The sequence below is a fragment of the Equus przewalskii genome, chromosome 12, assembly GCF_037783145.1.
Source record: "Equus przewalskii isolate Varuska chromosome 12, EquPr2, whole genome shotgun sequence".
NCBI classification, from domain to species: domain Eukaryota; kingdom Metazoa; phylum Chordata; class Mammalia; order Perissodactyla; family Equidae; genus Equus; species Equus przewalskii.
The window spans coordinates 40461447-40488371 of NC_091842.1; the positions used below are offsets into that span (position 1 = coordinate 40461447).

At 54.6% G+C, this 26925-nt stretch overlaps 1 protein-coding gene across 20 annotated transcripts; it reads right to left on the reverse strand.

The window, feature by feature from the left end:
* Nucleotides 1–26654, reverse strand: TBC1D24 (TBC1 domain family member 24). Of its 20 annotated transcripts, none has more exons than XR_011524932.1 (11): nt 26506–26654; nt 11033–11138; nt 9096–10176; nt 8437–8454; nt 7801–7959; nt 6474–6537; nt 5434–5529; nt 4938–5160; nt 4281–4473; nt 2314–3635; nt 1–1364 (listed from the first exon to the last, which is right to left on the reverse strand). XR_011524932.1 is itself a non-coding variant. In XM_070568669.1 (10 exons), exons 3-9 carry the CDS (start codon nt 10058–10060, stop codon nt 4319–4321), a joined length of 1680 nt encoding a protein of 559 aa, XP_070424770.1. In that variant the 5' UTR covers nt 10061–10176; nt 11033–11138; nt 26506–26654; the 3' UTR covers nt 1–3635; nt 4281–4318. The 20 variants fall into 20 exon arrangements, 11 of the variants coding, with proteins under 11 accessions (XP_070424770.1, XP_070424764.1, XP_070424771.1 ...); XR_011524931.1 differs by having other exon boundaries at nt 2128–3635; XR_011524929.1 differs by having other exon boundaries at nt 6345–6537.
* Between the last annotated feature and the right edge of the window lie 271 nt (nt 26655–26925).

Below are 26925 nucleotides of genomic sequence, written 5' to 3' on the forward strand. Positions count from 1 at the left end.
TCCATTAGTTCTCGTTAATTTTATTTAAGCACTTAACACTGAACAAACATAAACCACTTATTTTCACTTTTCCAAAGTTAGATTTTGCTACAAAGCCACACATTCACTCACTACACATTAGCATGTTTTCATACGGTCCTCGAAATTTTGTTTTTACATTCATTCAGATGCTCCAAAGCATCAGTCCAGTAATCCATTTTTCAGCCAATAACCATCCTATACAAGAATGGAAATGTAAAATTATTCATGCAACTTTTCCTCTTCAATCTTTAGCTCATAAGCTTTTGACAAAACGTGTCTTTCGCCAGTCAATGCACTTCAGTATGAAAGAGAACAGAGGTCTGCTCCTGTGTCTTCCCATGAAGATAGAAACAGGGGCCAGGACGGCTTGGATTACATAAGCTTCACCATGTCATTGAAGGCACCACAGGACCACATCAGACCTGCAGGCTCCCTCCGACCAGGGGTGCTTCTCGCCGATAAAACGGCTGCTGACTGGTGGGGCTAACTGAGCAGCCAGGTAACTCACCTGTGGATTCAGCAATCCAAACGGGAAGGTTTTTGTTAGTTGGTGTGTCTCTATGTCATGTCACAGGTCAGTGTCTGCATGACAGTGTGTCCACTAATTTGCTTCCTTGGTCCCAAGCGCAGTGGTGACAAATTCCACACAGGGGGTGGTAAAATTAGCATGCTTGCAAGGGTGTGAGGCATTTCATCTTTAGCAACTAATTCCCGATGCTGTACCTAACTTCTCCAGCACAATCTGACATCAACATAACAAAGATCATAATTTTTTTTTTAAACCACAGATTATTTTTAAAAATCCACACACTTTTCTGCCTTACTTAGATGTTGCAGGGTGAAGCACCTGTGAGCTGTGCTCGCTAGTCCTGCTTCACTTGGTAACTTCTCCATGCAAACTTGACATTTAGGCAGAGGACAAGAACAATCAAGATATACGAATACATGTTTGAGACAGTTGCTGTACTGCCTAATTAGTGGCAATTTTTTTTTTTTGACCAGTGTTAGTCTTGTGAATTTTATGACATTCTGGATTTAATAAAAATGTGGGTAAGTTAATATCCTTAAAAATTAAATCTAGGGGGGCCAGCCCCATGGCCAAGTGGTTAACTTCGCACACTCTGCTTCAGCGGCCCAGGGCCAGTTGGGATCTGGGCATGGACATGGCCCTGCTCACTGGGCCATGCTGAGGTGGTGTCCCACACGGCAGAGCCAGAGGGACCTACAACTAGAATCTACAACCACGTGCTGGGGGGCTTTGAGAAGAAGAAGAAGAAACAAGAGGAAGGTCGGCAACAGATGTAGCTCAGGTGCCAATCTTTAAAAGAAAATTAAATCCATTCCTGAAACAGAAAAAAAGACTGTAGAAAAACTGAATCTGAATAAAGACTGTAATTTAAGTTAACAGCATTATATCAACGTTAATCTCTCTGTTTCGATACACAACGTTAATACCGGGGAGCTGGGGAGGGCGTATGGGAACGCCACACCATCCCGTGGCTCCTCCGTGAATCTGAAGTTATTTCAAAGTAAAAAGTTACAAAAACTGAACCTATTAAATATAAAACACTTGAGGAGACTATAAAGGCTTTACGGCTTCAGAAAATGGATAAGAGAAATTTGAAGACCTTCTGAAATCTTCAGAATTTTCTAAAACAAATTGCCCAGAAAAATTTAAAACATAAGCATGCAGCTTACAAAAAATAGGAAAAATTGAAATACTAAGTTTAATTCAATAATTAAAACTCTGAAAAATTCATAAAATACAAATGACTTACTCTTAGATTACAAATTATTATTGAAAAACTGATTTTCTGAAGCCCTAAAGGCATACAGTCCACTTTAACGAATCATTTAATTTAATGAACTGATTTCAACTATGTCCAATTTTTTGTTTTTAAAATAAACCTTTACATATTTCTAGAAAAACAAATGATAATTCACTATGCAATTCATAAAACTTTGGCTAATTTTTAACGTCAAAAGCTAATAATAAATAATCATGAAGAAATAGTAGAGAACATTAACAAAATAAATTATGTTCTGTTTTGGAACACAATATGAGATAAGGACAATAATGAGAAATAAAAGAATAATCACACATACCTTTTGGTTTAGGATAAAAGGAAGGAGATATGAAATTCAAATAAACTGAATCTTTTGCATGCACACACAGGATCTCATGATATATAAATTGTGACTGAGTAGCAACTGCCGTCCCTGGGCTGGATCTTGGCAAAGGCCTGGCACGACTCTTGGGGCAGCCACAGAGAATCCTCCAGACTTACTCACCAGAAAAATAATCTCCCAGTTCACGAAGTTTGCAGAGGGAGCCATACAAATGGTGCTCGAATATACCTTCAGCTACTTCTAAAACACTGTTTTTAAAAGGCCTTCAAAGATCCAGTGACAAAGCATTGACAGGCATCGCGGGGGTGCAGCCTCCTGCACCCCATTTGGTGGCATGACTCAGGGGAGCCCTTGGAGGTCCCTCTGGTTGAAGAGACTGACTTGGACCCTTGGAGTTCATGGAATGAGACTGTGTTTAATGAACACCAAAGTACAGGCGAGGTCTGTGGAGGCAGAGAGGAAGGGGGAGCAACGAGGGCTGCAGTGGCCTGGGGGTGGTGAGCCGAACACTGCCTCCCAGCACCTCTCCCCTCGGTAGGGACTCACTCTGTCCCCCTCAGAGTCTCTTGATAGTCCCATAGGGGTGGGAACAGCAGAACGGGATGACTGGCTCCATTTTACAGTTGGGGAAACTGAGTTCGAGACAGGTTCATTGGCTTGCCCAAAGCCACACAAGGTTCCTGGTCCTTCCTTCTGTAGCACCGTGGCCTGGCTCAGAGGAGGTCTGAGTAGGTGGGCAGGGGAGGACGAATGCCCCATGGGAGGAGCAAGCAAAGTGTGCAGATGGGCAGGGGTGAGTGTGTGGGGACACGAGGGGGCTGGCAGGAGCCACGTGCCAATTGGGTTGGGGACACCGTGGCCCCAGCATGACTGCTAGGGTGTCTGTCTGCTTTTCCCTTCTTCCCTCCGGGGCGGCCAGGCCCTCAGGACCAGCTGAGGGAGGTCACAGGGCAGGAAGGCCACTCCCTGCAGTGTTCACAGGCCAGGCAAGGCAGGGAGGAAGGGGAGAGGTAGTGGCACAAGAAATCCATGCTATATGGCCAATCACGGTGCTGTGAGAGGGACGCAGAGGGAGGACACATGCCATGCAGAGGGGTGCGTGGTGAAGGTACCACCTGGGCAGGGAGCTGGGGAGGGTGCAGCCTGGCACCTGGGTGTGTGGGGCCCAACAGGGGAGGTGAGCAGGGCTGGATGCAACGAGCACGCCATGCTGAGGAGTCTGGACAGAAACTCAGGGGCCAGGTGACTGCAGTGACACGCAGGTGAAATGGGGCAGCTTGGGAGACTGCAGGGGAGCTAAGGAGGCCCCAGGCTGGCAAGGAGGAGGGCTGAAGAAGGCTCCATGGGTCCAGGCTTCTCTGGGCAGGCTCCTGAAAATGGAGCTGGCTGGTTTGGGGTTGGTCGCAGAGGGTCCCTCCCAGGGCTGCCCTGGGCAGCCTCTTCAGGTGTGAGCACACAACGAGGTCCAGCAGAAGCTTCAGGCGCTGCAGAAACACATGAACACACATGTCTCCTCCAGGCCTTGATCCTCCCTCAGGAGGGGCCCAGAGTTGAGCACAAATCCTGTCCTCTGCTCTTGCACCTTGACATTACTGTCCAAGAGGTGGCCCCAGGAGGCCAGAGCAGGGAGGAGAGAACTGGGTCAGAAGCCCCAGGTAGACCCACCTGCCAAGGAACAGTTCCCAGAGTATCTGTCTCTTCTCGGGACCAACACATGGCTGGGGAGCCGCCAGCAACAGGCCTGGCAGCCGGCTGCAGGACGCTGCTCAGGAGCCATGCTAAGAGGCACCAGCAGGGGGGGCCATGGACCCACACTCGGAGCAGGTTCCTTCTGCCTTTCTAGTCCCTTCTGCTGGCACCAAGGGACTAAGGCTCAGGGGGTGCATGATACAACCCCTCCCAGGTCTTGGGCACAGGATGCCTCCACAGAGGAGAGCCAGGCAGTACCAAGTCTGAGCAGGTTCCAGCAGGGTGAGGAGGAATAGGCCTGGCCAGCTAAGGTCCTAGCACCCTACCCAGCCCAGCACCAGAGCCCCAGCAGCATCCCGCACGTGGGGGGTCTTCATTCACTGCCTCCTCCCTGAAGACAAGGCCTGGTGACCGCCCCGCCCCTCCCCACCCCGCCCCACCTGACAGTGGCAGCTGGATCACCATGGGCGCAGCCCTGTTACTGGGTGTCAGGGTCTTGGAAGGCCCAGGCCTCCACGGCAGCGATGAGGAAGTTCTCAGAGCAGAGGGGCTGGTTGTTGAAAGTGTCACAGTGGCCCGTGCGGCCCCGGTTCAGGTCCCCGTCGATGTAGAGCGCCTGGCCACCCCCTCCGCCTGTGGGATGCTCAGTCAGTGGCTGCCCCTCTGTGAGCACTGCCCCCCGAGGCACTCTCTTCTGGCACCTGAGCATCTCCACTTGGAATGGGGCAAGTCTCGGAGCTGTGCCTGCCCCAGCCCTGCCAGAGGCCTTTCTAAAACCACAGGGCTGACCTTGGACCCTTCAAAGGCCCCTGGCAGGGTCCAAGCTCCAGGTAAGACCCCACTCCCCAGCCCGTTTCCCCAGCATGCACCCTCCTGTCCCCACTCCTGCCCCTCATGCCTACTCCACCCCCTAACAATCCCACTCTCTTCCTGTGCCATCAGGGGGGTCTGCCTGTCCCTCAGGGGAGGCGCCTGCCAACTGGGTCAGCAAGGACTGGCCCAGGGACTTCAGCTGCCTGTGACCCTGCACCCTCCTCCCAGGCTGAGTGACCAAGGGCAGGCAGAAGCCTGGCCTGAGGTGGAGGGGAGGTGCCCACCTACGATGAGGCAGTCATTGCCCCCGGCCATGAACATGGACTCGGTTTTGGATGGTAGGTTGAAGTGCCGAGCAGCCAGGAACGGTGAGAGGCGGTCAGCGGGGTCTGAAGACATGGAGTGGCAGTGTGGGGATGCGGCGGTGGTGGTCTCCAAGGACACTGGCTTGGTCAGCTCTGGGTGTTTGATGACCACCCACTCGTAGCGCTGGACCTCGGGCTGTAGCTGAGGGCAGAAGGTCTGTGTAAGGAGCTGGCATATGGTGCCCTGCAGTGCCCCTCCTGCCCACTTTCCCCCGCAAATCTTCACCAGAGCCCTGTGTGTGCCAGGCCCCATGCCAGGGGTGGCAAGATGGCACCACACACAGCAGACAGGGCCAGCCTGCTCACATGGAGCTGGTGGTCTAATGATCATAAACCAGAAGGAAACGGGAGAGTAAACAGGGTCACATGGCGGGGAGGGTGACAGGGCAGAGCTCCCGCAGGGAGACACACTCACCCTAAACACAAAGCACTCTCCAGTCCCAAAGAAGCCCAGTTTGCCTCCAAACTTATTTCTCTCACTCCAGTCTGTTGACAGGTAAGCTCCACACACCTGGGAAGAAAGGCCCGAGTGAGGCTGTGCCCTGCCTGCCTGCAGGGGCACCCCTGCTCTGAGCCTGCTGAGGGGCTGTGGGACGGTCACACACTCCCCGACTTGAGGGCAAGGGCAGCAGGTGGAGAGTGGTGTGGGGAGGTCAGAGTTCAGAGGGTGCAGGGCTGGCAGCAAGGTGGGGTGGTTGCCTTGCTGCCATCACTTTGTTTAGGATATTTCCATTTCCCTCCTTGGCCCCCGAGCATGGGAACAAGCCCCATGTGCACACTTTGATTTAGGACATCAGCCCCAGAGACGTCCCTCAGATGGAAGCTTCCAGGAGGTACTCCTACTCAAAAACATTCCCCAACCCCCCCATCAGTCAGCAGAGCACTTGATTTCACCATTAGAGAGTCAGTCTGTTGAGTGGCTGCAGGGTTTACTCAAAGTGTCTGACAATCAGTCACCTGCTATAACAGGCGCAGTCTGGAATGGGTGGAGGAGCCTAAAACTCCCATGGGGCAGGTTTGGGAGCCTCTGAACAAGGAGCCTCTACCGCATGCAGACGCCCCTAGGATGAGGGCACACAAGCTCTGACTTTTCCAGACGTCTCAGGTACTTCCTGGGTGACAGCTACTACAGAGGACAGGGCTCTGAGAACCAGCTGTCAGGGGGCGGAGGCTGGTGGGGACAGCTGACTCACCTGGCGCTGGCTCACTAGCCATTTCTGCAATGCTCCTGTAAGCTGCCAGGCTGTTTCTGCAGGGGCCTAGACCCCCCGGGGAAATGGGGAGGCCCTGGGTACTTGGGGAGGTCAGACGGGGCGCTGGATTCACCTCTCTGTGGAGAGCTGGCTTTGCGCTGTGCCCCGAAGCACAGGAAGCCTGGGTGGAGGCCGCAGGAGAGCAGACTCCCCAGAGCTCAGCATAGGCCAGGACCCCAGGCTCCCTCTGGGCCCTTCTCACCTCCTTTTGCGTGGTCTTGATGAGCAGGAGGGTGGGCTCATGTCCTTCACACTGGAAATAGAACCTGGGGGCAGAGACCACACGTGCCAGCCCTGACGGCAGCTGTCACCCCTGCAGCCCTCCCCTGCCACCTCTAGCCAGCCTCTGCTGACCAGTACCCATAGCATCTGAGAAATCTGGGCTGTCTGGGGGTGGACGGGCCTGGGAACTGTGTGTCCTTCTCTCCTGGGGACCAGGAACAGTGGCCAAGGACCTGGCATCGCCCAGCCTGAGCACTCTTCTCAGCCAAGATAGAGACCCAGCCAGGCAGCCTGCAGGCCAAGCAGTCAGGCACCTCAGGACTGTCTCCCTGTATGACGCAGGGGAGAAGGTGCACAGGAGATGGCCCCCAGCAGGCAGAGCCAGCCATGTGCCAGGTGCCACTGGGAAGCTAGAACCAGAGGAACAGGTCCCTGCTCTAGAAAAGCTCAGAACGTCCTTAGGAGCCCGAACACGTGGGAGCTGGGTGGCACTGGGAAGCGCATGAGGAGGCCTGAGGCTGCCACAGTGGCGGTGCCAGGTGTCCAGGGCTTGGCTGGCATCCCAGGTGGCCCTACTTGGCCGTCCCTCAGAAGGCCTCCCACATCGCACAGAGTGGGGGCTGGGTGAATGCAGCTCTGGCTATGCCATAATGCTTGTGGGGCTCAGACGGTGCCTGCCATGTGGGCTGGGCCAGTTCTGCCTGTGTCACCTCTGCCAGGTCACCTGTGACCCAAGCCAGAGCTTCTGAGGACACCTGCTGTCTAAGACTCAAGGGGGGCACTGCCCCTGGTACAGCTGCCTTGTGAGGCATAGTCTGGACACCAGCCAGGGCCCCGCACAGGCAGAGCCCCACAGAGCCAACGTGGACCTGGCTTGTGGACTGACAAGGTGGGGGAGGGGGAGGAGTGAACCAAGGCCTGTTCCTCGACTGGTCCTCTCCCACAGGTCTGGAAGCTCCTGGGTGGGAATTCTGCCTCCTGTGTCCTCACAACACCTACCCAGGGACCTGGAGCCATGGCATATACGGCAATGAGCCCTGAAGTTTGAGTGGCCTGGGAGTGAGAGAAGCCCAGAGAAGGGGCTCCTCATTCTAGGGCCCCCCAGAAAGAGGCAGGGCCTCGCCCAGGTGCCCATATTCAAAGGCCCATTTCCATCCACCACAGCGACTTCCCAGAAGAGCGGGCAGGACTTGAAGCTGGGCAACTCCACAGCTCGCTCTGCCCCTCCTTACAGTCTGGCCCTTGAAGCCCATGCCTTGGGGCATTGGGAGGGCAGGCCCAGCCTCTCCTGGCCTCCTGGGTGTTACCTGGTCAGGCTGTACCCGTGCTGCAGTGAGGAGAAGAGCAGGAGGGGCTGGCAGAGGGCAAACCGCTCAGGGACCCAGGACCAGATGTCTCTCATCTCCTTCACACTGACGATCTCCGAGTGGAAGTTCTCTGCGTGGACAGCCAGGTGCACAAACTGCCTAGGGAGAGTGGGGAGTGGGTCAGAGCTGGGCAGCCACCCCAGCCCTGACCACGCCCCCTAGCCCGGAGACCTGCAGAACCCCTGGTGGGAGCTAAGCTTGGAGGGAGCCTGTCACCTATTCAGGAAGGAACGGGGTGGAGCCGATCCCTGGAGCCCCATCCCCTTAAAAGAAGGGAGAGCACCCAGCCTGGGTGGAGACAAAAGCACCTTTTCTCTAAGAATGGGGACAGAGAGCAAGTCAGCTCTGGCAAAACAATGCTTTAGGGCTAGCCAAGCACCCGCAGACAGCACAATTGAGGCAGCTCAGCAGATAGACAGACAGACAGACAGAGAGATGGTGCCTGAATGTTGGCCAGGCTCAGAGGCAGCACTGCTGAAGCCAGCCCTGAGAGCCAGAGCAAGCAGCCAGGCCCTGGGAGAGCAAGGCTGGAAGGCAGAGAGAAGCCAGGTGTGGAGATGTGGTTTCCAGACCTACCTTTTAGAAAGTGAAACACTGAAAAACAGGAGGAAGCAATGGACACGGAGAAAAGGAAGAAAAATAAAACAGACATGGAGAGGTTAGTGGCAAATACTGATGCGCAGGACACACCTGCCTTTGGCCCAGGAAAAAGACCTCCCACCTATGGCATAGTCACAGTGTCCGCCCCAAGATGGTGTCAGGACACTGTGGGCCCTTCCCTGCTCCCCAGGGGGCTGTGCTCAGGGCAAGGGGGGGACACACCCAGCAGCCACAAAAATGGCCAGCAAGAGAGCCCAGAGCTGGAGGGGTGGAGCAGGGGCTGCTCTGAAATGACCCAAGGAGGCCAGCCTGGCCAAATGCCGGACCTTCTGACCTCACAGTATCCAGCTTCCACCTCAGCCATGGGCCTCATGCCTGAGGACAGGACCCTGTACCCTCTGTGTCCACAGTTGCCTTGGCAGCCTGTGGCTGTGGCCATGAAGGCTCTTTCTCCTTTTCTGGGGTTTTCTATCCATGCATGCACGGCTGGCTGGCTCAGACAGACCAAGAGGCTGGCAGGACAAGCTCATGCCCCAAGCCGCCAGAATGCATTCTACCAAAACCTCGCCCTACGTGGGCCCCTCACAACCTGCCTAGGGGCCAGCGACACCCACAGCCTCAAGGGACCTGCCCACCTCTTCTGCTTGACGGTAATACCCTTCTGCTTCAGAGCTTTCTCATTGGCCATCTGCAGGAGCTGAATCTCCTTCCGAGAGAAGAGACGGATGGCAAATGCTTTCTCCAGCAGCTTCTCGGGAGACACGGTCTTGGCGATGTCTTTGACAAAGGTGCGAATATCCTGCTTCACGTTGTCTGACTCGAGCGGCTGCCCAGCTCTCACCTTGTGGAAGAACTTGAGGATTGCCAGTGCGACTCGGTACAACACCTTGTAACCTTCCACCAGGAAGACATCAAAGACACGAGCAAAGTAGTTGAGGGGCAGCTCCCCGAACAGCCAGCGCTGCCAGTCCGCATAGACCTGCAGGACATCCTCTGACACAGCCACCATCAGCTTGTGGGCCGCCTGGCAGTACTTGTTCACCAGGTCCCCAAACGTCATGCAGGAAGACTCAAAGGCCAGGAAGCTCTGGTCGATCAGCTTCTTGCTGGGGTCGTTGCAGGCCAAGATGCGGCAGGCCTTCTCGAAGCACTCGGCCTCATCAATGCTGTAGTGGAGCAGCAGGGCCACAACGGAGGGCAGGGCGGGGCAGAAGGAAATGTCAGGGAACTGGTTGGCAATGCACAGCAGGATCTTACGCACAGCGCTCTCGCCTCGTGTGTTCAGGCAGTAACTGGGCACCTGCGTATTGTCCACAAATTCAGGCAAGGGCAGGCTGCTGCTGCTGTGCTTGCCCACAATCTTGCTCACGATGTCGCTGTACACGCTGGCATCGGGCGTCACCGTGCGGCAGGGGATGTCCCGGATCAGGCGCTGGTACACCTTTCCCCTCAGGGCATAGCTGCGGGCCCAGTAGCCCTGGCGTGCCAGCTGCTTCAGCTCCTGCAGCTCGGTGCAGCTCAGCTCCTTGGGCCCCAGGTCCTGGATGGCAGCATCCATTTTGTCTTTGTCCACAAAGCAGTTGTACCCCGGGGAGTCCATAGTGCAGGGCACACCCAGCAGGAAGGCCCTGGGCTGCCAGGAGGGCGCAAAGAGCAGCCAAATCCTCCAGCCCCTTCTTCGAGGCTTCTTTGCTAACCTGTTTGCACTCCCATACTCTGTAAGATTAAAAACCATGCTTAATACACATGTACGAAGGTTCCCATTTTAAAGAACATGTTTTGTTTTAACCTTTCTATAAAGTATTACAAGGCCTTCCATTTAAGATAAGTGGGTATTTTGAGAATTCACTATGAACTCTGGAATATAGCTTCTTTTCATGGGGCTTATGAAATTACTGGAATAGGTAATATGGATTCTGAGTAACAAGAGGCTAGAGATGAGTTTCCAGAAGGGCTTTGAGAGTCTGACCCTGCTGAAAACAACTCTTTGCTTGGGGTTGGGTGGCCCACCAAGTCCCCACATACCACCCTGCAGCCTGCCTGCTGGCCTTCTGAAAAGGAGCTGCTGGTCAAGAAGACCCCAGTAAGCCAAGAGACGCTGCCTTTCAGCTGGCCTTTAACCAGCTGCGTATCCTGAGAAAGACACACATCTATGTTGCCTCACTGTCCCTGGGCTGGAATCTAGAGGCCAGTTCTTAACTTTCTAGAAATACCAGCTAAGTTTCAGGCAGGCACTCCAGAGAAGAATCACTGGTGGGAGTAGATATGAGGACTGAGAAATAAATGGAAGGTGTTACAGGTTCAAAACTAGACATTTCTGGGTCCAAACGAGCCAGAAGTATTGAGGGGATTTGGTGCTCTCTCTCCATTATGGGCAACTATGGAGATTCAGGTAGACATAAAAAAAAAATGAGTAAGATATGCTATTTGAGACTCTCTAGCTGAAGTGTCACTGCATGTGGACAGCGAGGCAGAAGTCTACCATTCAGAATACCACAATTTAACATCTGTTTTTGCCAAAGGCTACCGTAGGCACAAACCACAATAGTCTGCCCGCATACCTCAGACTAACCTTTCCGCTTGGGGTGGGAAAAGTGTCTGGAGATGTCACAAGGGTTTGCTTCAGAGAGTTTTGGTAAATGACCAGATCACTCCAGTTTCTCTTGCATCTAGAACATCTGAAAATATAAAAAGCAAATAACACCTTAAGAACATTGAGTGGAAAGAATTACAGCGTAAAAGCTGTATGTGTGTGAAGACGTCCTGAGAAAGTACCTTGATACAGTATTTTTTCTTATTTCAGTAAAATACGCATAACAAAATTTACCATCTTAACAGTTTTTAAGTGCACAGTTCAGTGGCATTAAGTACATTCATATATTGTGCAGCCATCACCACTGTCCCTCTGCAGAACCTTTTTGTCTTCCCCAATTGAAACTTTGTCCCCATTAAACTCCCTCTCCCCCTCCCCCAGGCCCTGGCACCCACCCTTCTACTTTCTGTCTCCATCAATTTGACTGCTCTAAGTACTCATATTAGTGGAACCATACAATATTCGTCCTTTTCTGTCTGGCTTATTTCACTGATCATAACGTCCTAAAGGTTCATCGATGTTTATAGCATGTATCAGAATATTTTTTTTAATTTAAGACTTTATTTTTTTAGAGCAGTTTTAGGTCCACAGAAAAACTGAGAGGAAGGTACAGAGATTTCCCATATACCCCCTGCCCCTACACAAGCACAGCCTCCCATTATCAACATTTCTCACCAGAGTGGTACATTTGTTACAATCGATTTACCTACATTGACACATCATAATCACCCAAAATCTAGAGATTAATGAGAGTTCACTCCTGGTGTTGTACATTCTGTGAATTTAGACAAATGTAAAGTGACATGTATCCTCATTACAGTATCATACAGAGTATTTCCACTGCCCTAAAAATCCTCTGTGCTCCACCTATTCATCCCTGCCCCCCCATTTACTAGAATTTAATTCCTTTTTTTTATTATTAATGTTAGAATTTAATTCCTTTTAATGGCTAAATAATATTCCATTGTGTGGGTAGACCACACGTTGTCTATTCACTCATCTGTCGATGGACGTTTGGGTTGTTTCCACTTTTTGGCTACTGTGTGCATCATGCTGCTGTGAACACGGCATACAAGGGTCTGTTCAAGTCCCTGCTTCCGGTTCTTTGGGATATATATCCATTGATACTGTTCTTATAGGGGCTTCCTCGTGGAAAACATCAATTAAAATAAGGTTTTGTAAGAACATCCATTTAACATGTCTCACTGGAAAAGCCTTGCCCACAATAGGACCAGGCCGGCTGCAGTGCTGGAACCTTCTTCCTTGGAAGACAAGAAACTCTAATGGCAGTTGATCCATTTGCTCTGTCCTGGGAAGGAAAGCAGTGAGGGTTCCCCCTCCCCCAGGTTCTGAAGGCCAGGCCAATAGGCCCACTCACGTCGTCCCCACAGCTACACCCAGGCTGCACTCCACCATTTTCCCCGTGTCAACTTCCTACAGAGTTTAAATCCTTCATTCTAGGCTCTGAGCCCACTAATGTCTGGAGGGACCCCAGGCCCATCCTGTCTGCATGAAAAGAACCAGCTCCTTCTCAGGGCAATAAACTTGTTTATAAACAGAAAAGGAGCTGGACACGACAGTGCCAAGCCTCACTCAGCCGGCCTCCGATTCGGGTTGAACATTAAACTGGAGACTTGAAGAACGGCTGCTGCACCTGGAGAGTTCCTGCCGAAGGCCCTTCAGGGAGCAGCAGACCCACGGCTTTGTTTCTGCAGCAAGTCACCCAGGGCCGTGCTGGATTCGGAGGGACTCCAAGACAAGGACACGGGCAGGAGACCCTGAAGGAGCCCCCTGGCCCCCCACAGGCCTCCTTCCCAAGCCCCTCCTAGAAAGGTGTTTCTAGGGCTGCAATCAAGGCTCACAGAAACCTCCTGAGGTGTCGATAAAACCAGCTTCAGGGGTTTTCTTAGGGTTTTGGTTTTTTTTAAGATTCCTTTTTTTTTTTTTTTTTTTAAGATTTTATTTTTCCTTTTTCTCCCAAAGCCCCCCGGTACATAGTTGTGTATTTTTTAGTTGTAGGTCCTTCTAGTTGTGGCATGTGGGATGCCACCTCAGTATGGCTTAATGAGCCGTGGCATGTTGGTGCCCAGGATCCGAACCTGAGAAACCCTGGGCTGCCGAAGCAGAGCGCGCAAACTTAACCACTCAGCCACGGGGCCGGCCCCTCTTAGGGTTTTTTTAACATGAACGCATAATCACAAAAATGCCAAACAATACAAAATTAGAGAGTAAAACTGTAGAGTCCTGTTCAAGTTATCCCCTCAATCCTACTCCCTCTTCTGCCGACAACAGTCACTGTCCACGTTTTAGTGCGCATCCTTCAAAACCTTTTTCTTGCATTTCCGTGCACACACATTCACAACCAAGTTAGACTGTTTAAGCTGGCTGTCAGGATGGGGAAGTCAGGGGGCAGGAAACAGATCAAAAACGTGCCAACCTGCAGGCAGACCCTCCCGCTCAGAGGTAGGCGGCAGAGCTGAAGCGACACTCCCTCCCAGTGATTCACCTGCAGCTCTCAGCCGTTGGGCATCGCTGTCCACACCACCTGCCCCCAGCAGGAAACAAGGCTTCACTTGTTCCCCACAGTCCCCCAGCTCCTGACAAAGATGCCAAGCCCGAGGAAGGCCATGCTTTCTTGTCCACACTGGGCAGCTGGGGGTAGAGAAGGGAGACAGGAGCTGACGCAGGAAATGATCGAGTCCAAAGTCAGACGGGCCTGGCTTCAAAGTCCGGCTCTGCCACTTGTTTGCCCCAACCTCAGACAAGCCAGGTCTCTTCCTGAACAGCAGATGCCCGTCTGTAAAACACAGCATTAGTCCCCAAGCGACATCTGTGGGCTGAGCTCTTACTCTGGGCTCACTGACTGGGGTGTGGGTGACATGCCACGGCAGAAGGCCAGCAGGGCCCAGTCAGCAGGTGCCTTGGAAAACGACTTTCCCTTCGCCTCAGGAGGGGGAGAGAGGGAATAATTTCTCACCACAAATACTGCACTCACCTAAAAGCCAACCCCCTGCCCCGCAAGTTCACTGCAGAGGAATGGGGGTGGGGACAGGGCTGGCTCTCAGAGGTGGTACCTCCCCATCAGCTGTGGGAGGAGGCCAGCTCCAGCTGCTGGCAGCTCCGTGAATTCGGAACATAGGGAAGTACTTTGTGTCTTTCGTCCTCAGCTTTGGGCCTAGCCTGCAATTCCAGGAAAACAGGAAAAATTCCACTTAGCATCCTATTAGACTCACAAGAACTGCAGACAGGATCATTTTGGACAGCGGGGGACACCACACAGCACTCTGGAGGCTGGCAGCTATTTTAGCTAAGGTCGTCAGGGCAGACCTCTCCCAATTTGCGCTGAAGCGATGAGAGGGAAGCAGCCAAAAGGCTGAGGAAAGTCACTCCGGACAACGAGAAGAGCAAGTGCAAAGGCCATGAGGCAGGCCCGGCCTGGTGCGCTCCCAGAACAGAAGAGCGTCCAGCACGGCCAGGCCACGCAAAGGAGAGCAGTGGAGACGCCTGCAGGCCAGACTGCGCGTGGAAGAACGGAGTTGAGATTTTATTTGAAGGGAAGGGATGTGATCCAACGGATGTGTTTAAAAGCCAACTGTTGTGAGGATTAACTGAGACTGTTTATAGAAAGCACTCAGCCCAGCCTGGCACACCAGGGCAGCTCAGGTGTCCCAGGGGCATCTTGTTGTTACTGCTCCTCAGGGTCTCCTGACCTGGCACTGGCTCAGGGATGTCTCGGGAGTGACGGTTCCAGTGGGTCAATGCCCCATCCTGCCGAGGGGCCAGAGCACGTCTCCTCCTCATGGGGGAGGTGCAGCCACAGAAGGCCGTCTCCAAGGTTCTCCCACAGGCTCAAGCAGGTCCCCTGCTCTCTCTTCAGAGACAGTCCCTCCAGCAGCCTCTCTGACAGACCTGCTTCCTCTTCCTTGCTCATGCTGTAGCTTCCCCACCCCCTCAAGTCCCTTCCAGTGACCCTCATGTCATCCTTTTTCCTCACAAAGACTGTGCCTGTTTTGAGAGTTCAGGCTACCTGATGGGAAGCAAATATTTCTTTAAAAAAAAAAAAAATGTAAGTGGAAATGAGTGACCTCTATTTCCCCCAAAATGTTATCTTGCTATGTCAGTGATACTTTGGTCCAGCTCTCCGTTCTGTCTTGATGACCACTGTGCCCTCTGGCCAGAGTACACTGCCCTGAGTCCGCCAAGAGCAAGTCCACTGCAGGCTCTGCTGAGACCCAATGTGCAAGGGGCACCCTTCAGCAGCTCCAGGCCCGCAGTCATGGCCCCCTCCCGATGGGCCCGGGCCAAGGAAGCTTTTTCTGGGAAAGGGACTTCCTGTGACACAACACTTCGGCCAGGAACCCCGCACAGGAGCTCGAATAAACCACAACTCTGTCTGCCATGGTGAAGCCCCCAGGAGTGCCCACAGGAAGAGGGAAGCAGCCAGCTGGGGGAGGAGCCCAGGCCCCCGAATCCGCCAGCTCCACTCTATCAGGTGTGTAGCCCTCCAAGCAGATCTCTGACCAGGAAGGGGTGGGAGGAGAACACGGATATGGGAGGGAGGACAAGACCTCACTGTGGACAGTGGGACAGGCGACACCCAGGACCAAGCAGCTGGCATCTCCTATTCAAGCAGGACCACCTCCCACCCCCATCCTCAGGGACCATGGAATACAAGTTGCACAGTGGCTGGCTGCCTGGTGATTTAGCTTCACAGTCCTATTTCCTTTAATCCTGAGGACAACCCCACGACGCGGAGACTTGCTCCACTTTACAGACGAGGAAACGGGGATACAGAAAAGTACCTGGGGGTCCCAAGCACAAGGAGAACCAACCCAGGTCTGTGAGGCTCCAGAGCGCTCATGGCGACCCCTCTCCCACTGCAGGGACACAGGCACCCAGGACAGTCAGCTCTGCCCATGCTGCCTCTTCAGCAAGTTCAGGGCTGGCTTCTCAATGCCACTACTGTCCCAAAACATCGAGTGGGGTCTGATGAGTCACAAGATCTCTGCATTTCTCATCTCTTAAGTGGGGACACGGGAACATGATTTCCTCAAAACAACTGTATTTGAAAACAAACTCACTTTCATGTGACAAAAACAGACCTGCACATTAAGCCTGGGTGATTCCATCTTAATCACCTGCCAACACTGGGTGCTGCGTCCCCAGGCCACCTCTCCCAGGTGCCCAGCACACCATCATAGCTCCTCTTGCTCCAAACTTTTATTCACTTGACAAAGTTCTATTGAGCTGACTTTTCCGTGCCAGGTCCTGGGCAGGGCACCAGGGATAATAAGAGAGTAAAAGATGGCTCTGGAGAAGGCCAATGACCACAGCACATGAGATAAGTGCCTTGAGAAGCCAGGTAGGGTGGTGACAACACATGCGCACCACAGAAGGGGCAACAGTACCCCAAGTATATCAAGATGGGGAGTTGGCCCTGTGTCGGGGTGGGGACAAGTGCATGAAGGAGGGCACAACAGGTTGGGGAGCCTCAGGCAGGCGGTGTTGTGGCCAGAGGTAGGATAAGAGGGAACCAATGGCCTTGCATGCCAGCTGCTCTAGGAGATTGGATGTTGCCCCCATGCATGAGGGAGCAGGAGGAGAGTCCAAGCAGAAAGTGACATGATCAGATCTGCATTTTAGAAACATCTTCCTGGTGGCTGAGGAAGAAGGAGGGCAGAGTCCAGAAAAGGAGGCATGAGGAGGGCTGGGCTGGCCAGGGAAGATGGAGAAGACTGGGTGGACCAAAGAGATCGCCCAGGGGGTGGATTCTAACAGACAAGGTGACCCAAAACCGGGGACAGAGAATCAAGGAATGGACAGAGAATTCTGGCCCAGGGATGGGTTCTGGTAGGGCAGAGGTGGCACTCCACTGGGCAGTTTAAAGTGCTGTTACGACATAGACCTTCAGCCTCTCAGTCAAAGCCATGGCAGCTCAGGTTGGAGGCAGAACCCTGGGCTGCTGTGCTGAGGTCCTGCCCAAATGCCCAGCCCTCAGCCCACACTGGCTCCTGGACTTCCCTGTCACCTAGCCGGCCTCACAGACAGCACCCCCTACACACACCTAAACACCACCACAGGGCCAACTAGGGCCCCATCAGGCAAGACGCAGCCCTGTGCAGAGGGAGGCTGTCGCTCACCAGGACTCTGACCCATCCCTACTGGCCTGGCCTGACCACTGCCCCCACCCTGGCTGCAGGAACAGCTCACAGTCTGAGGACCCAGGGCTCAGCCTGGCCGGGCCTTAGTCACTGTGCCACAGGACAGGGTGCTGTGCTGTTGGTGTCAGCTGTCGTGTCTCAGCGCTTCCCCTGCAGTCTGAGCAATCCTCCGTCTGCTCCCCAGGAGCGGGACCAAGAAACAAAGAGCGAAGAGGAAGGAGGCTGCGGCTCCAGCCCAACGTGATGTGGGGGAGCCTCGACACCCGCCCACGCAGTAGGATGACCCGAGGGGGAAGGAGGACAGTGAGGTGCTCCGCTCTGGGCCTGAGGAAATCCATGCCACAGACAAATGCACGCTCCTGTCAGACAGTATCCCCTGGAGTGCAATTCAGAACCTTTGGGTTCTCTAGGTAGCCCCTCAACCTTGCTAAAGGCTGTCAGCACAAAAAGGAAATAGACACCATCAGTCCCCAGTGAAGTGGAGCCTGTAGACAGGTCAAGAGGCAGCAGAATGACAAGTCCCTCGACACCTACTTGGCACCAGGACACAGGCAGGCAGAGGTAAAGCCCCACTCCAACCCTCAGGGTGTGCAAGGTTGGGATGAGAAAGATAGCAATTACAGGACACGTTCACTGCCTGATAAGGAGATGCTCAGAGTGCAAGGAACACGGGGCATTGGCCAGGAAGGAATAGGGCAGCAGGACAGGGACGGCGTGTGGGAGGGGAGGGTGCGCCTGGGTGGCTGAGAGTGCAGCTCAGCTTGTGGGGCATCTGGGTGGGGGCAGAGCCGGGGGCAGAGCCTCCAAGGGCGCCTGGGCTGACCAGTCAGGTAGGGCAGGTGGAGCTGTGAGGAAGACAAGATGGAGGGAGGTGGGGGGTCGGGAGATAGCTCAGAGGCCATCCACTTTGGACAACAGGAAGGGTCTGGGTGTTTGAGCAGGACACATTCCAAGGCAGGTGATGACCACCTTCTCCCATCAAGTCCGAGTCAAGTTTGATTTCCTCATGAGAGGCCTAGTCCTCTCACCTACCCCCCCAAGCCCCGGCGAGAGGCCAGGGAAATGCCCAATCCCCCTCAGCAATCTGCTGGAGGCCTCAGAGGCCCAGTTTCAGGACTTTGTCTGGAACCGTGGGTGGAGGACACTCCTTGCCCCACCCCAGGCCTCAGTTGTAGGACGATTCCCAACTCTTTGCGTGACCAGTGGTGACAGTGTCACTGACGGGGATGACCACCATCACTGAGCCCCACACTCCCCTACCTTGCTGCCCAGCTTTTTACCCACTTCACCCCCACTGCTGCCTGTCTTCTCGCTCTGGAACTTGTCTGTGGGAAACAATCCCCCAATCTCCTCATCCTCTCCCTCAATGCACTTTCCTCTTCCTGGGCAGACAGCAGCAGGCTCTCCTCAGGACCCGGCCCCCCCCCCCAGCTCTCCTCAGGACCCTGACCCCACTCCAGGCTCTCCCTAGGACCCTGCCCCACCTCCAGGCTCTCCCCAGGTCCTGCACCCCTTCCAAGTTCTCATCAGGATCCAGCCTCCTCTCATTTCAGCTCTCAGCCTCCTTCTCTCACTGCCGTCACTGCAGGGCATTTAAGGGTAGAGTAGGCAGCCCTGGCTCGAAGCTCCCGGACTTTAGAAGCCTTTCCATCGCTACCACTGTATCTACCCCTGGTTATCCTGAGACCACTCTACCTGGAGGACGCATATCACAAATACCTCTCCTCACTCTTTCCTAACCCCTTCCTGGAGCTCTTTACTGCCTGTGCACCCCCCCACCCCCCGCCATCTTCCCTCACCTACTGCACCTTCAGAGCTTTCCTTCCTTGCCCGCTCAGCCTAGACCCGTCCCACTAAGCCCCAGCTCTGGCCCCTCCTGTGCTCATGTCTTGGCCACCCAGCAAAACCCGCAGGAGAAGCCAGCCTGAAAGCACACTTCCCCACACCCGAACACCAACCGCAGAGGGAAAAAATCGTGTTGCCCTGCTCACACCCTGGCAGCCCTTCTCAGCATGCCTTGACAGCACCCACTTCTATTCCTGGCGGCACTAGCTTACAGCTTCACACCTGCCCTCGGCCCTCACTCTCCCACTCTCCCCCAAGAACGGGGTGCCGAGCAGGAGCTTCCTCTCTTCTCTGACCATGACTTTGATCTGCACCCCCCACCCTTGGTCCCAGATCTCACCTCCTGGGGACCTCATCTCTCCTGTATTCTTTTTATTTTTTAAAGATTGGCACCTGAGCTAACATCTGTTGCCAATCTTCTTTTCTTCTTCTTCTCCCCTAAGCCCCTACGTACATAGTTGTATATTCTAGTTGTAGGTTCTTCTGGATGTGCTATGTGGGATGCCCCCTCAGCATGGCCCGATGAGCAGTGTGTTGTCTGCGCCCAGGATCCGAACCAGCGAACCCCCAGGTAGAGGAAGTGGAGCTCGAGCACCCAACCACTTGGCCACGGGGCTGGCCCCTCTCCTGTATTCTTTTTTTTTAAAGATTGTCACCTGAGCCAACAACTGCCGCCAATCTTTTTCTTTTTCTGCCTTATCTCCCCAATCTCCCCCAGCACACAGTTGCACATCTCAGCTGCAGGTCCCTCCAGCTGTGGCACGTGGGATGCCGCCCCAATGTGGCCCAACGAGCGGCACCACGTCCACGCCCAGGATCCCAACCGACGAAACACCGGGCCACCACAGTGGAGCGCGCGAACCCAACCACTCGGCTACGGGGCCAGCCCCTCTCCTGTATTCTTAATGCTCCCTCTCTGCTGTTATAGACAGACCTCGAAACAGCCACCAACAGAACTCAACGCTCCACCCAGCTCTGCCTCTCTACCCTTCTTCTTTCCTTCCTAGTCAAGCTCCTGGTGAGAGCAGGCTGCACCCGCCTCCCATCCCTCCCGCCTCCACTGCCTGGCAGCCAGCTCTAACCTTTGGGCCCTTATCCCCCTGAAGCACGCAGCTGACCACTCCTCTCAGCTCTCCTCTCCCTGGGCCTCCCCTGTGTCTGTCTGTCTCTTCACCTCTCTGGCTGCTTCTGCTCCTGCCCCTCCTCCTGTCTCTTAACTGTTGCTTTTGCAGGAGTCCATCCTCTCCTCAGCCTAGGATCTTCTTGTGAACTCAAGTCCCACACCTCCACGGCTCTCCCAAGCTCTGCATACTCCCTGGGCTTCAGTGCAGCTCAGCTCTGAGTCCCAGCGTGCTCTGCCACACTCTCCACAGAAACCCTTTCCTGCCCCCAACTCTCCCTTCAGGATCTGGCCCTACCTGCCCTCTAACAGCAGCTTCAGGAGCCTTGGCCACCAGCCGCAGCCACACACACAGGGGACGTCCACGGTTGGGAAGGAGAAGAGGCAGGGCACACCTGCTCTCTTTTCTCCTCCCGGTCCAATCTGCTTCAAGCCTAAACCCAAATGCTCCCTCCTTTGCTGGCCCTTCCGACCTCCCTCCTGGGCAGGGCTGCGGGCGCCCTCGCTGCACTCCACCTCTCCTTGTCCAAATCTGCTTTAACTCTTGGCATGCCATTGTGATGACCTGCTTAGGAGCCCAGCTCTTGTACTAGACTGTGACTTCTGAGTCCAGGTGTCTCACGCCGTACCCAGTGTAGCCAGGAAGGAGGAAACAGATGGAGACTCAGAAGAATCCCAAAGCACTTGGGCCCAAGAGGAAAATTTAATCCTAAATAATAACAACAGGGAGCATTTGCCAACTTGCTCTAGGCATGTCACTGTCCCAGCAGGCATCTTCACATGGCGGGAGGCAGGCGGTGCCCTGCCTCAGCCCTGAAGCAGAGCACAGGGATTTTTCAAATATTAATGACAACTGGCATTCCACAGTGACTACCAGGCAGTCGGTTACCGGGGAACTTGATAGTGGGCACTTTGCTGGTGGCACACAATGGAGGGCACGTGCCAGGTACAAAGGGGTGTAACCATTAACAAGACATTAGTCACAGCACCACAGGCCAGTTGGCTGGCCCATCTGCCTGCCACCCAGTTGGAAGTTCAAATGCAGGTCTTACCAGAGGCGCCTGAGCCTACGGCATGGCACCCCGAGCAGGGCAGAGCCCCAGCCTTTGTTAGCCACTCAGAACAGTTCCATGCATCCCTTCCTTGGGCTGAACACTTTTCCCCCAGCCTGGTCTGGCCTCCACACAGGCAGGGGCTGGGGTTGGAATGGGGCCCTGCTCACTCAGGATCTTTATCTTCCGAGCTCAGAGAGTGCACCCAACAGCAGGTCTGGGAAAACATCCCCCAGGGCACAGGATAAATCAGCTAGCTGCACAGAAAGAGAAGAAGAGGAAGAAAACTTGGCTGTCAGCAGCGTGAGAATTCTGACTGGTCTGAATTCCAAGCAAGGTACCTGCGACAGGTGTGCCTCAGAAGGCCAGGCACATAGCAGGCTCTCAGCAGCACTTCTAGACTTGATGACAGAGCCGGCCTAGGAGGGAGCCTTGTAGGTTTAATCATTTTAATAGGCATTTGAGACACTTCCTGAATGCCTGTGTGCCAAGTGCTGGAATACAGATGCAAGGCCCAGCCCCAGCTCTCAGTGAGCTTCTGGCTGTGGGGACACGGGGGTACTGACCATGCCAACTCAGGTGCAGGTGCATGAGAGGAAAGTACAGCGTGTCTGGGCCCCCAGCCCATGAGGAAAGAGGGGACAGGAAGGTTTCCCTGAGCCAGCGCCTGCCTCAGCTGGGCCCTGAGGACGAGGAGGCCTTTGCCCAGGAAGCAGCAGAAATAGCGTGGGCATGGGACAGGGCCTCAGAGAACACAGCCACTCAGGGGTTGGCGCGCCCTTCAGCTCTTTAAGGAGGCAGGCTGGTGAACGTCATTCATGGCTCAGATTAAAAGACAGTTCCACAGTCTAGCCTTATGGGCTCCAAGCAGCCAAAAGGCCTGAGACAGAGGCCTGGGCTTCACTGGGCTGCTGAAGAAGGAGAGTGCTCCTGTGTGCTGGGAGGTTGGGAGGGGACAGCTCAGAAGGCAGGGAAAGATACCAGAGGCAGGAGGGGATAACATATACACCTAGATCCTTCTAAGGCCCACAGGTTTACCAAGAGATGAAAGCTGGAATGACCCTGACTGGAAAAGGAATCACAGGAGATAATTAGGGAATGAGGACAAAAGGACTCAAGGAAAGGCTGAAGGGAGAGACGTGAGGGGAGCTTCTGGTGGGGCGCAGGTAATGAGCTGCATTTAGAACACTGCACAGCGGAAGGGCTTTTATTGGGAACAGAACTGCCCACTGGCAAACAACAACCCTCAATGTGTGTGGTATCCACTCAAAATTGTGTAACAATTAGGCAGACACACAGTTTCAGATTATGGGAAACAGGCCAAGCCATGCTCAGTGTGTTGTCAATCGCCCATAAAAGGAGGGCACCACTGGGTGGGATGGAGGGAGAAACCATGACTGCTCACACCTGATCCCTGCCAGCAGATCCTTGTGTAATATCCAGGGGAGACTGACAAGGCCCCATGGCCAGGCGGGGGACATAACTGCACAGGACAGAATGAGATCTTGTCTCACATGCCCCTGAGTAAGCAGGTTCCATCAGAGACAAAGATAACTGTTAAGAGCCCCTGGTGCACTTATCCAGAGGCCAGGCCAGCCCTGAGGGGCCATGTGCATCTGTGGGCAGATAGGGGCTCCTTCTGCAGTATCAGCATTTGCTCACCCTCTGACTCGTGGCCCCTCAGTGTGGGAGAAGACTGGGGAGTGGGCACACACACTTGGCCTCTGTGTCCTCAACAGTCTTCCCAAAGTCCTGCCTGCTGCCAATGCTGATGCATCACAGAGAAACTGGGGTCCAGAAAGGAGAGTGAGGGACCATGAAGATTCTGCAACCTTGGGTCTGTCTCTGGGTCTGAGAAGGCCTTTTTTCAGAGATCTAATTGTGAGAATACTCTGAGAGGACCAATCCTCAGTCCAGAGTGAAATGGGGTCCTTTGAGACGAATGACAATCTGGAAGTTCCCCCAAAAGGCAAATAAACACACGACAGGAAGGCCCCTGGGATCCATAGCGTGGTTTTGCACCTTTAGTGTCCTACATTTTGCTGTTTACTCTAACCAACAAACTGGGGTTCTGTGACAGAAATAAAAAGCCTACCATCCTGCCCCCATGCCGCACAGAGGCCAGGGTTATCAGACTTCTGTCACCTGACTTCCTTGGAGTTTTACGGACATAAGACATTAAGCGCCTCCAGGGCTCGGTCTTCTTTTTTTCACTCTATACATCCTCCTGGGAAGGCCCAACCCGCACCTTGGCTTCAGTGTCACACAGGAAGGAGTCCCCAAAATGCTCTCCAGCCCAGAATGCTCTCCCTGGCTCCAAGCCAATAAACATCCACCTACCTCCACAAAGTCTTACCGACCCTCAGCTCAGCAAACTCAAAGTCAGCACCTGCCCCCAAGCCTGCTCCCTTCCGGCACACTCTGTGTGGCATGGCGCTGCCAGCTGTCAGTCACCCAGTCTTGGAGTGTTCTCTAAGTCCTCCTTTCTCCGGGACCCTTCCCATCCCTTCAGCTACTTGTCCCATGGTCTTGCTCTGCTTTCTATCCCGTCACCCTTCCTCAGTGCTTGGCCTTCTGTCTTGTGATATGTGCTGCAGTGGTCCCTTAACCACCTCCGACTCAGTGCAGCCCTTCACCAACCCATCCCGGCCACCACTGCTCAGTGGAGAACACAATCCGATCAGTCACTCACAAACTGAAGATCTCTTGGTGGCTTCCCACCGCTCTCAGGGTAAAATTCAAACTCGGGCCTAGTACTCAAGGGCTCTCCCAATCTGCCACCAGTCTAGCTCCTTACCTTCATCTCCCTCTCTTCACCCCACTGCCCTTCTCCCAACAGCTGGTGGGTGGGTGGTAGCCAAGCCCTTGTTACTTCACACATGCTGTCCCTTTGCCTGGAAGTCTCTTTGCCTCATACGGTCTTGCCACTCCTATCCGTTCTTCAAACTTTAGCTCAAGCCCTTCTCAGAAGCCCCTCGTAAAGGCCAGCTGGATGCCACTCCTCTGTGCCCATAGCAAGCTCTGTCTGCCTCCACGGGGGTGCCTACCACAGGGCCACAGTTTGCTGGCCCGTCTCCTCGCTGCACTGGAAGCTCCTTAAGGGCAGAGACTCACTCCACTTTGTAGCCACAGACCACAGAGCGCAAGCCCTCCTCACGTGAAATAGGATTTCAACAAACTTGTGTTGAAAGAATAACGAAAATCATCAAATAATGAATTCAAGTTGATCCTTAGTAAAAAGCCTGAGGTTTTGTTTCTTTGATATTATCTTCATTTGGAAAGTGACACTTGAAACAGCCACTGAAATTGCTGCTTCCAGTTGAAAAGGGCTTTTTTTATTCCACGTACAGAGTTGTCATAACAGAAAAGGTATGCTCAAACAGGTAAAACATTGAACAGGGTAAATGTTAAGTGCTTTTTAATAACCTGATTCATTGTCCTTATGTATTTTAAACCAAAAGCAAACACTTAAATATGTCTTCTGAGGTTGGCTCAGACCATAATGAGAATTAGGAGCAATGCTGCATGCCCAAGGTCACTTGGCCTGCTGGACAGTCCTGGCAGGTGTGGTCAGTGAGAACTAGCGAGGCCCACCTGCAGGCGAACTTGCAGATCCAGGGGGTGAATTTTATTATTGTTATGAAAAGCCTGCCTAGATTACTAGATTACTTCTACATTCCCCGAAGGTCACCCTTAACCCAGATGAAAACCACTGCACTAGTTTTAGCACTTTGGTTCATTTTAACCACCATTCAGAGAGAACTCCTGGCCCACTCCATGCCCAGCAATGGGCGAACAAAGATGAATTCGACATGGCTCCAGCCCTGTTCACAGGGAGAGACGAGCTTCTAAACAGAGCACTCCCTAGATAAGTGATAAGCCTTCACATAAACGCTTTATCTGAGAGCTGAGAAGATTAAATGAGGACCAACCTTCAGAAGAAAAGGAAGCACGCGGGGGTCATACCACCTGCTAGGAATGGTAACAGTAAAACCTTTGTGCAAGGTGTTGATCTTTTCTTAGCTGGGTTTGTTTCTCTCACCACACTTGTCTTCAAGACCATTAAGCAAACATTCGCAGGTGCCTACACTATGCCTGGGGATAGAAAATAAAGATGGAGCCCTCACCCTCAAGTGGAGGAAACAGCTACGTCTGCAGAAATTGCCTAGAAGTCCCGGCTGACTCCAAGCAAACATACAGCAAAATATGGAAAACCAACTTCGAATGCTTCTACTGGCCCTGGAAAGGCAGACAGACTCCTGCCTAGGAATAAGCAGCTGAGGAAAGACCAGAACACCAGCATCATACGCACAGCCACAAAGGCCACCAGGCCTGTGCCTCCCAGGCATAGAGCTGACTAACAGTCAGCCTGGGCCTCTGCACAGCCCAGTGGTCCTCAGACAACCTTTGACCTTTAATGTCAGCCCAGCAAGTAGTAATCCAGGAGGCCCACAGCACAGCTGTTTCCATACTGAGGTCACCAATGAAAACCTGTGGCCAGGCCACCAGCACCCCTGCCCAGAAAGGACGGTGACCAGGTGCAGCCCATCCCTGACCTCCAGCTGCGCCTACTCGAGGTTCGGACAGCCAGGGGCCCTATGCAAATGCTTCCGTCTCCCGGCCCGGCCTGGAGGACAGTTGCCACCTGGCACAGCGGCCAGGCCAAGGGGGCGCCAGCCAGCGGGCTCGGAGGCTGGCAGACACCTGGGCAGCAGGTGGGCAGGCGCGTCGTCGCGGGGCGAGCGCAGGGCTAGGTGCGGGGGGCGGGGGGGGGTTGCAGGTCTTCGAGGGCAGAACGGTATCAGAGAATCTCGCAATCCCGAGTGCAGAAGAGGATTTCCTACCCCGCAGAGACGGAAAGTGCCCCAAGGAAGGAGTGACACAGAGACAGCTCCTTCCGACGCCGCCTCGCCCTGCGCCGCCGGAGGGCGCGCGGACAGCGGCTGCTGGGGGCGCCGGCTCTGCCCCCGGGCTGGGTGTCTGGCGGGGCCGAGGTCGGCTTCGGTCGGCGGGGCCGCGCCGGGGGCGGCGGGCAGTGCCGGGCGGGTGGCCTCGGACCCCGGGCGCGCGGACCCCCGACACCCGACCCACGCCGCGGCGGCCCCCGCACCCCGCCTGGGACCGAGGCCCCGAGCCCGGCCCCGCGCCCCCCCTCAGCACGCCCCCGCCGCAGTGACAGCCGGCGACCCGGCCCCGCAGCCCCCGCAGCCCCGAAGCCCCAGCGCCAGGCGGTCACGCCCCCACCTCCACCAGCCAGGCCGGCCGCGCACCCACCTCCGCCCGCTGCGCCGCTGTCTCCTCAGCTCGCCGCGGGTCTGAGCGCGGGCCCTTCTGCGCACGCGCGCACGCGGCCCCGCCCCCGCCGAGCACGCGCTGCCGCTGCCCACCCCGGGCGCCCGCGGGTCTCCGCCGCAGCGGGTTCTGGGCATGCGCGCTGACGCCCCGCCGCGAGGCAGCGGGAGCCTGCGCCGGTCCGGGACAGGTCCCGGCGCGGAGGGGCTGGGGCTCGCGCGCGGCCCTATTGGGCGCGAGCTGAGCGGGCAGGGGGATGCGAGGCCCCGCCGAGCGCCCGGCCGGGAGCATCTGGAGCTGGGAAGGCTGCCCGCCGGAGTCGCCGCCGCCCCGCCGGGTCACGCGTAGGCCTGGGAACGCGCGTTCGCGTGGGCACGACGTCGGTTCCGAGCGGTCGGAGAA

Coding starts and splice junctions, on each gene's coding strand:
- TBC1D24 (XM_070568663.1), bottom strand. CDS start 10,060: ATGGACTCCCCGGGGTACAACTGCTTTGTGGACAAAGACAAAATGGAT. Junction 5,530..6,344: donor AGCCAGCTCTCCACAGAGAG/GTGAATCCAGCG, acceptor CTTTCTTCCCAG/GTGTGTGGAGCTTACCTGTC. Junction 5,161..5,433: donor GAGAGTGCTTTGTGTTTAGG/GTGAGTGTGTCT, acceptor TTCTGCCCTCAG/CTACAGCCCGAGGTCCAGCG.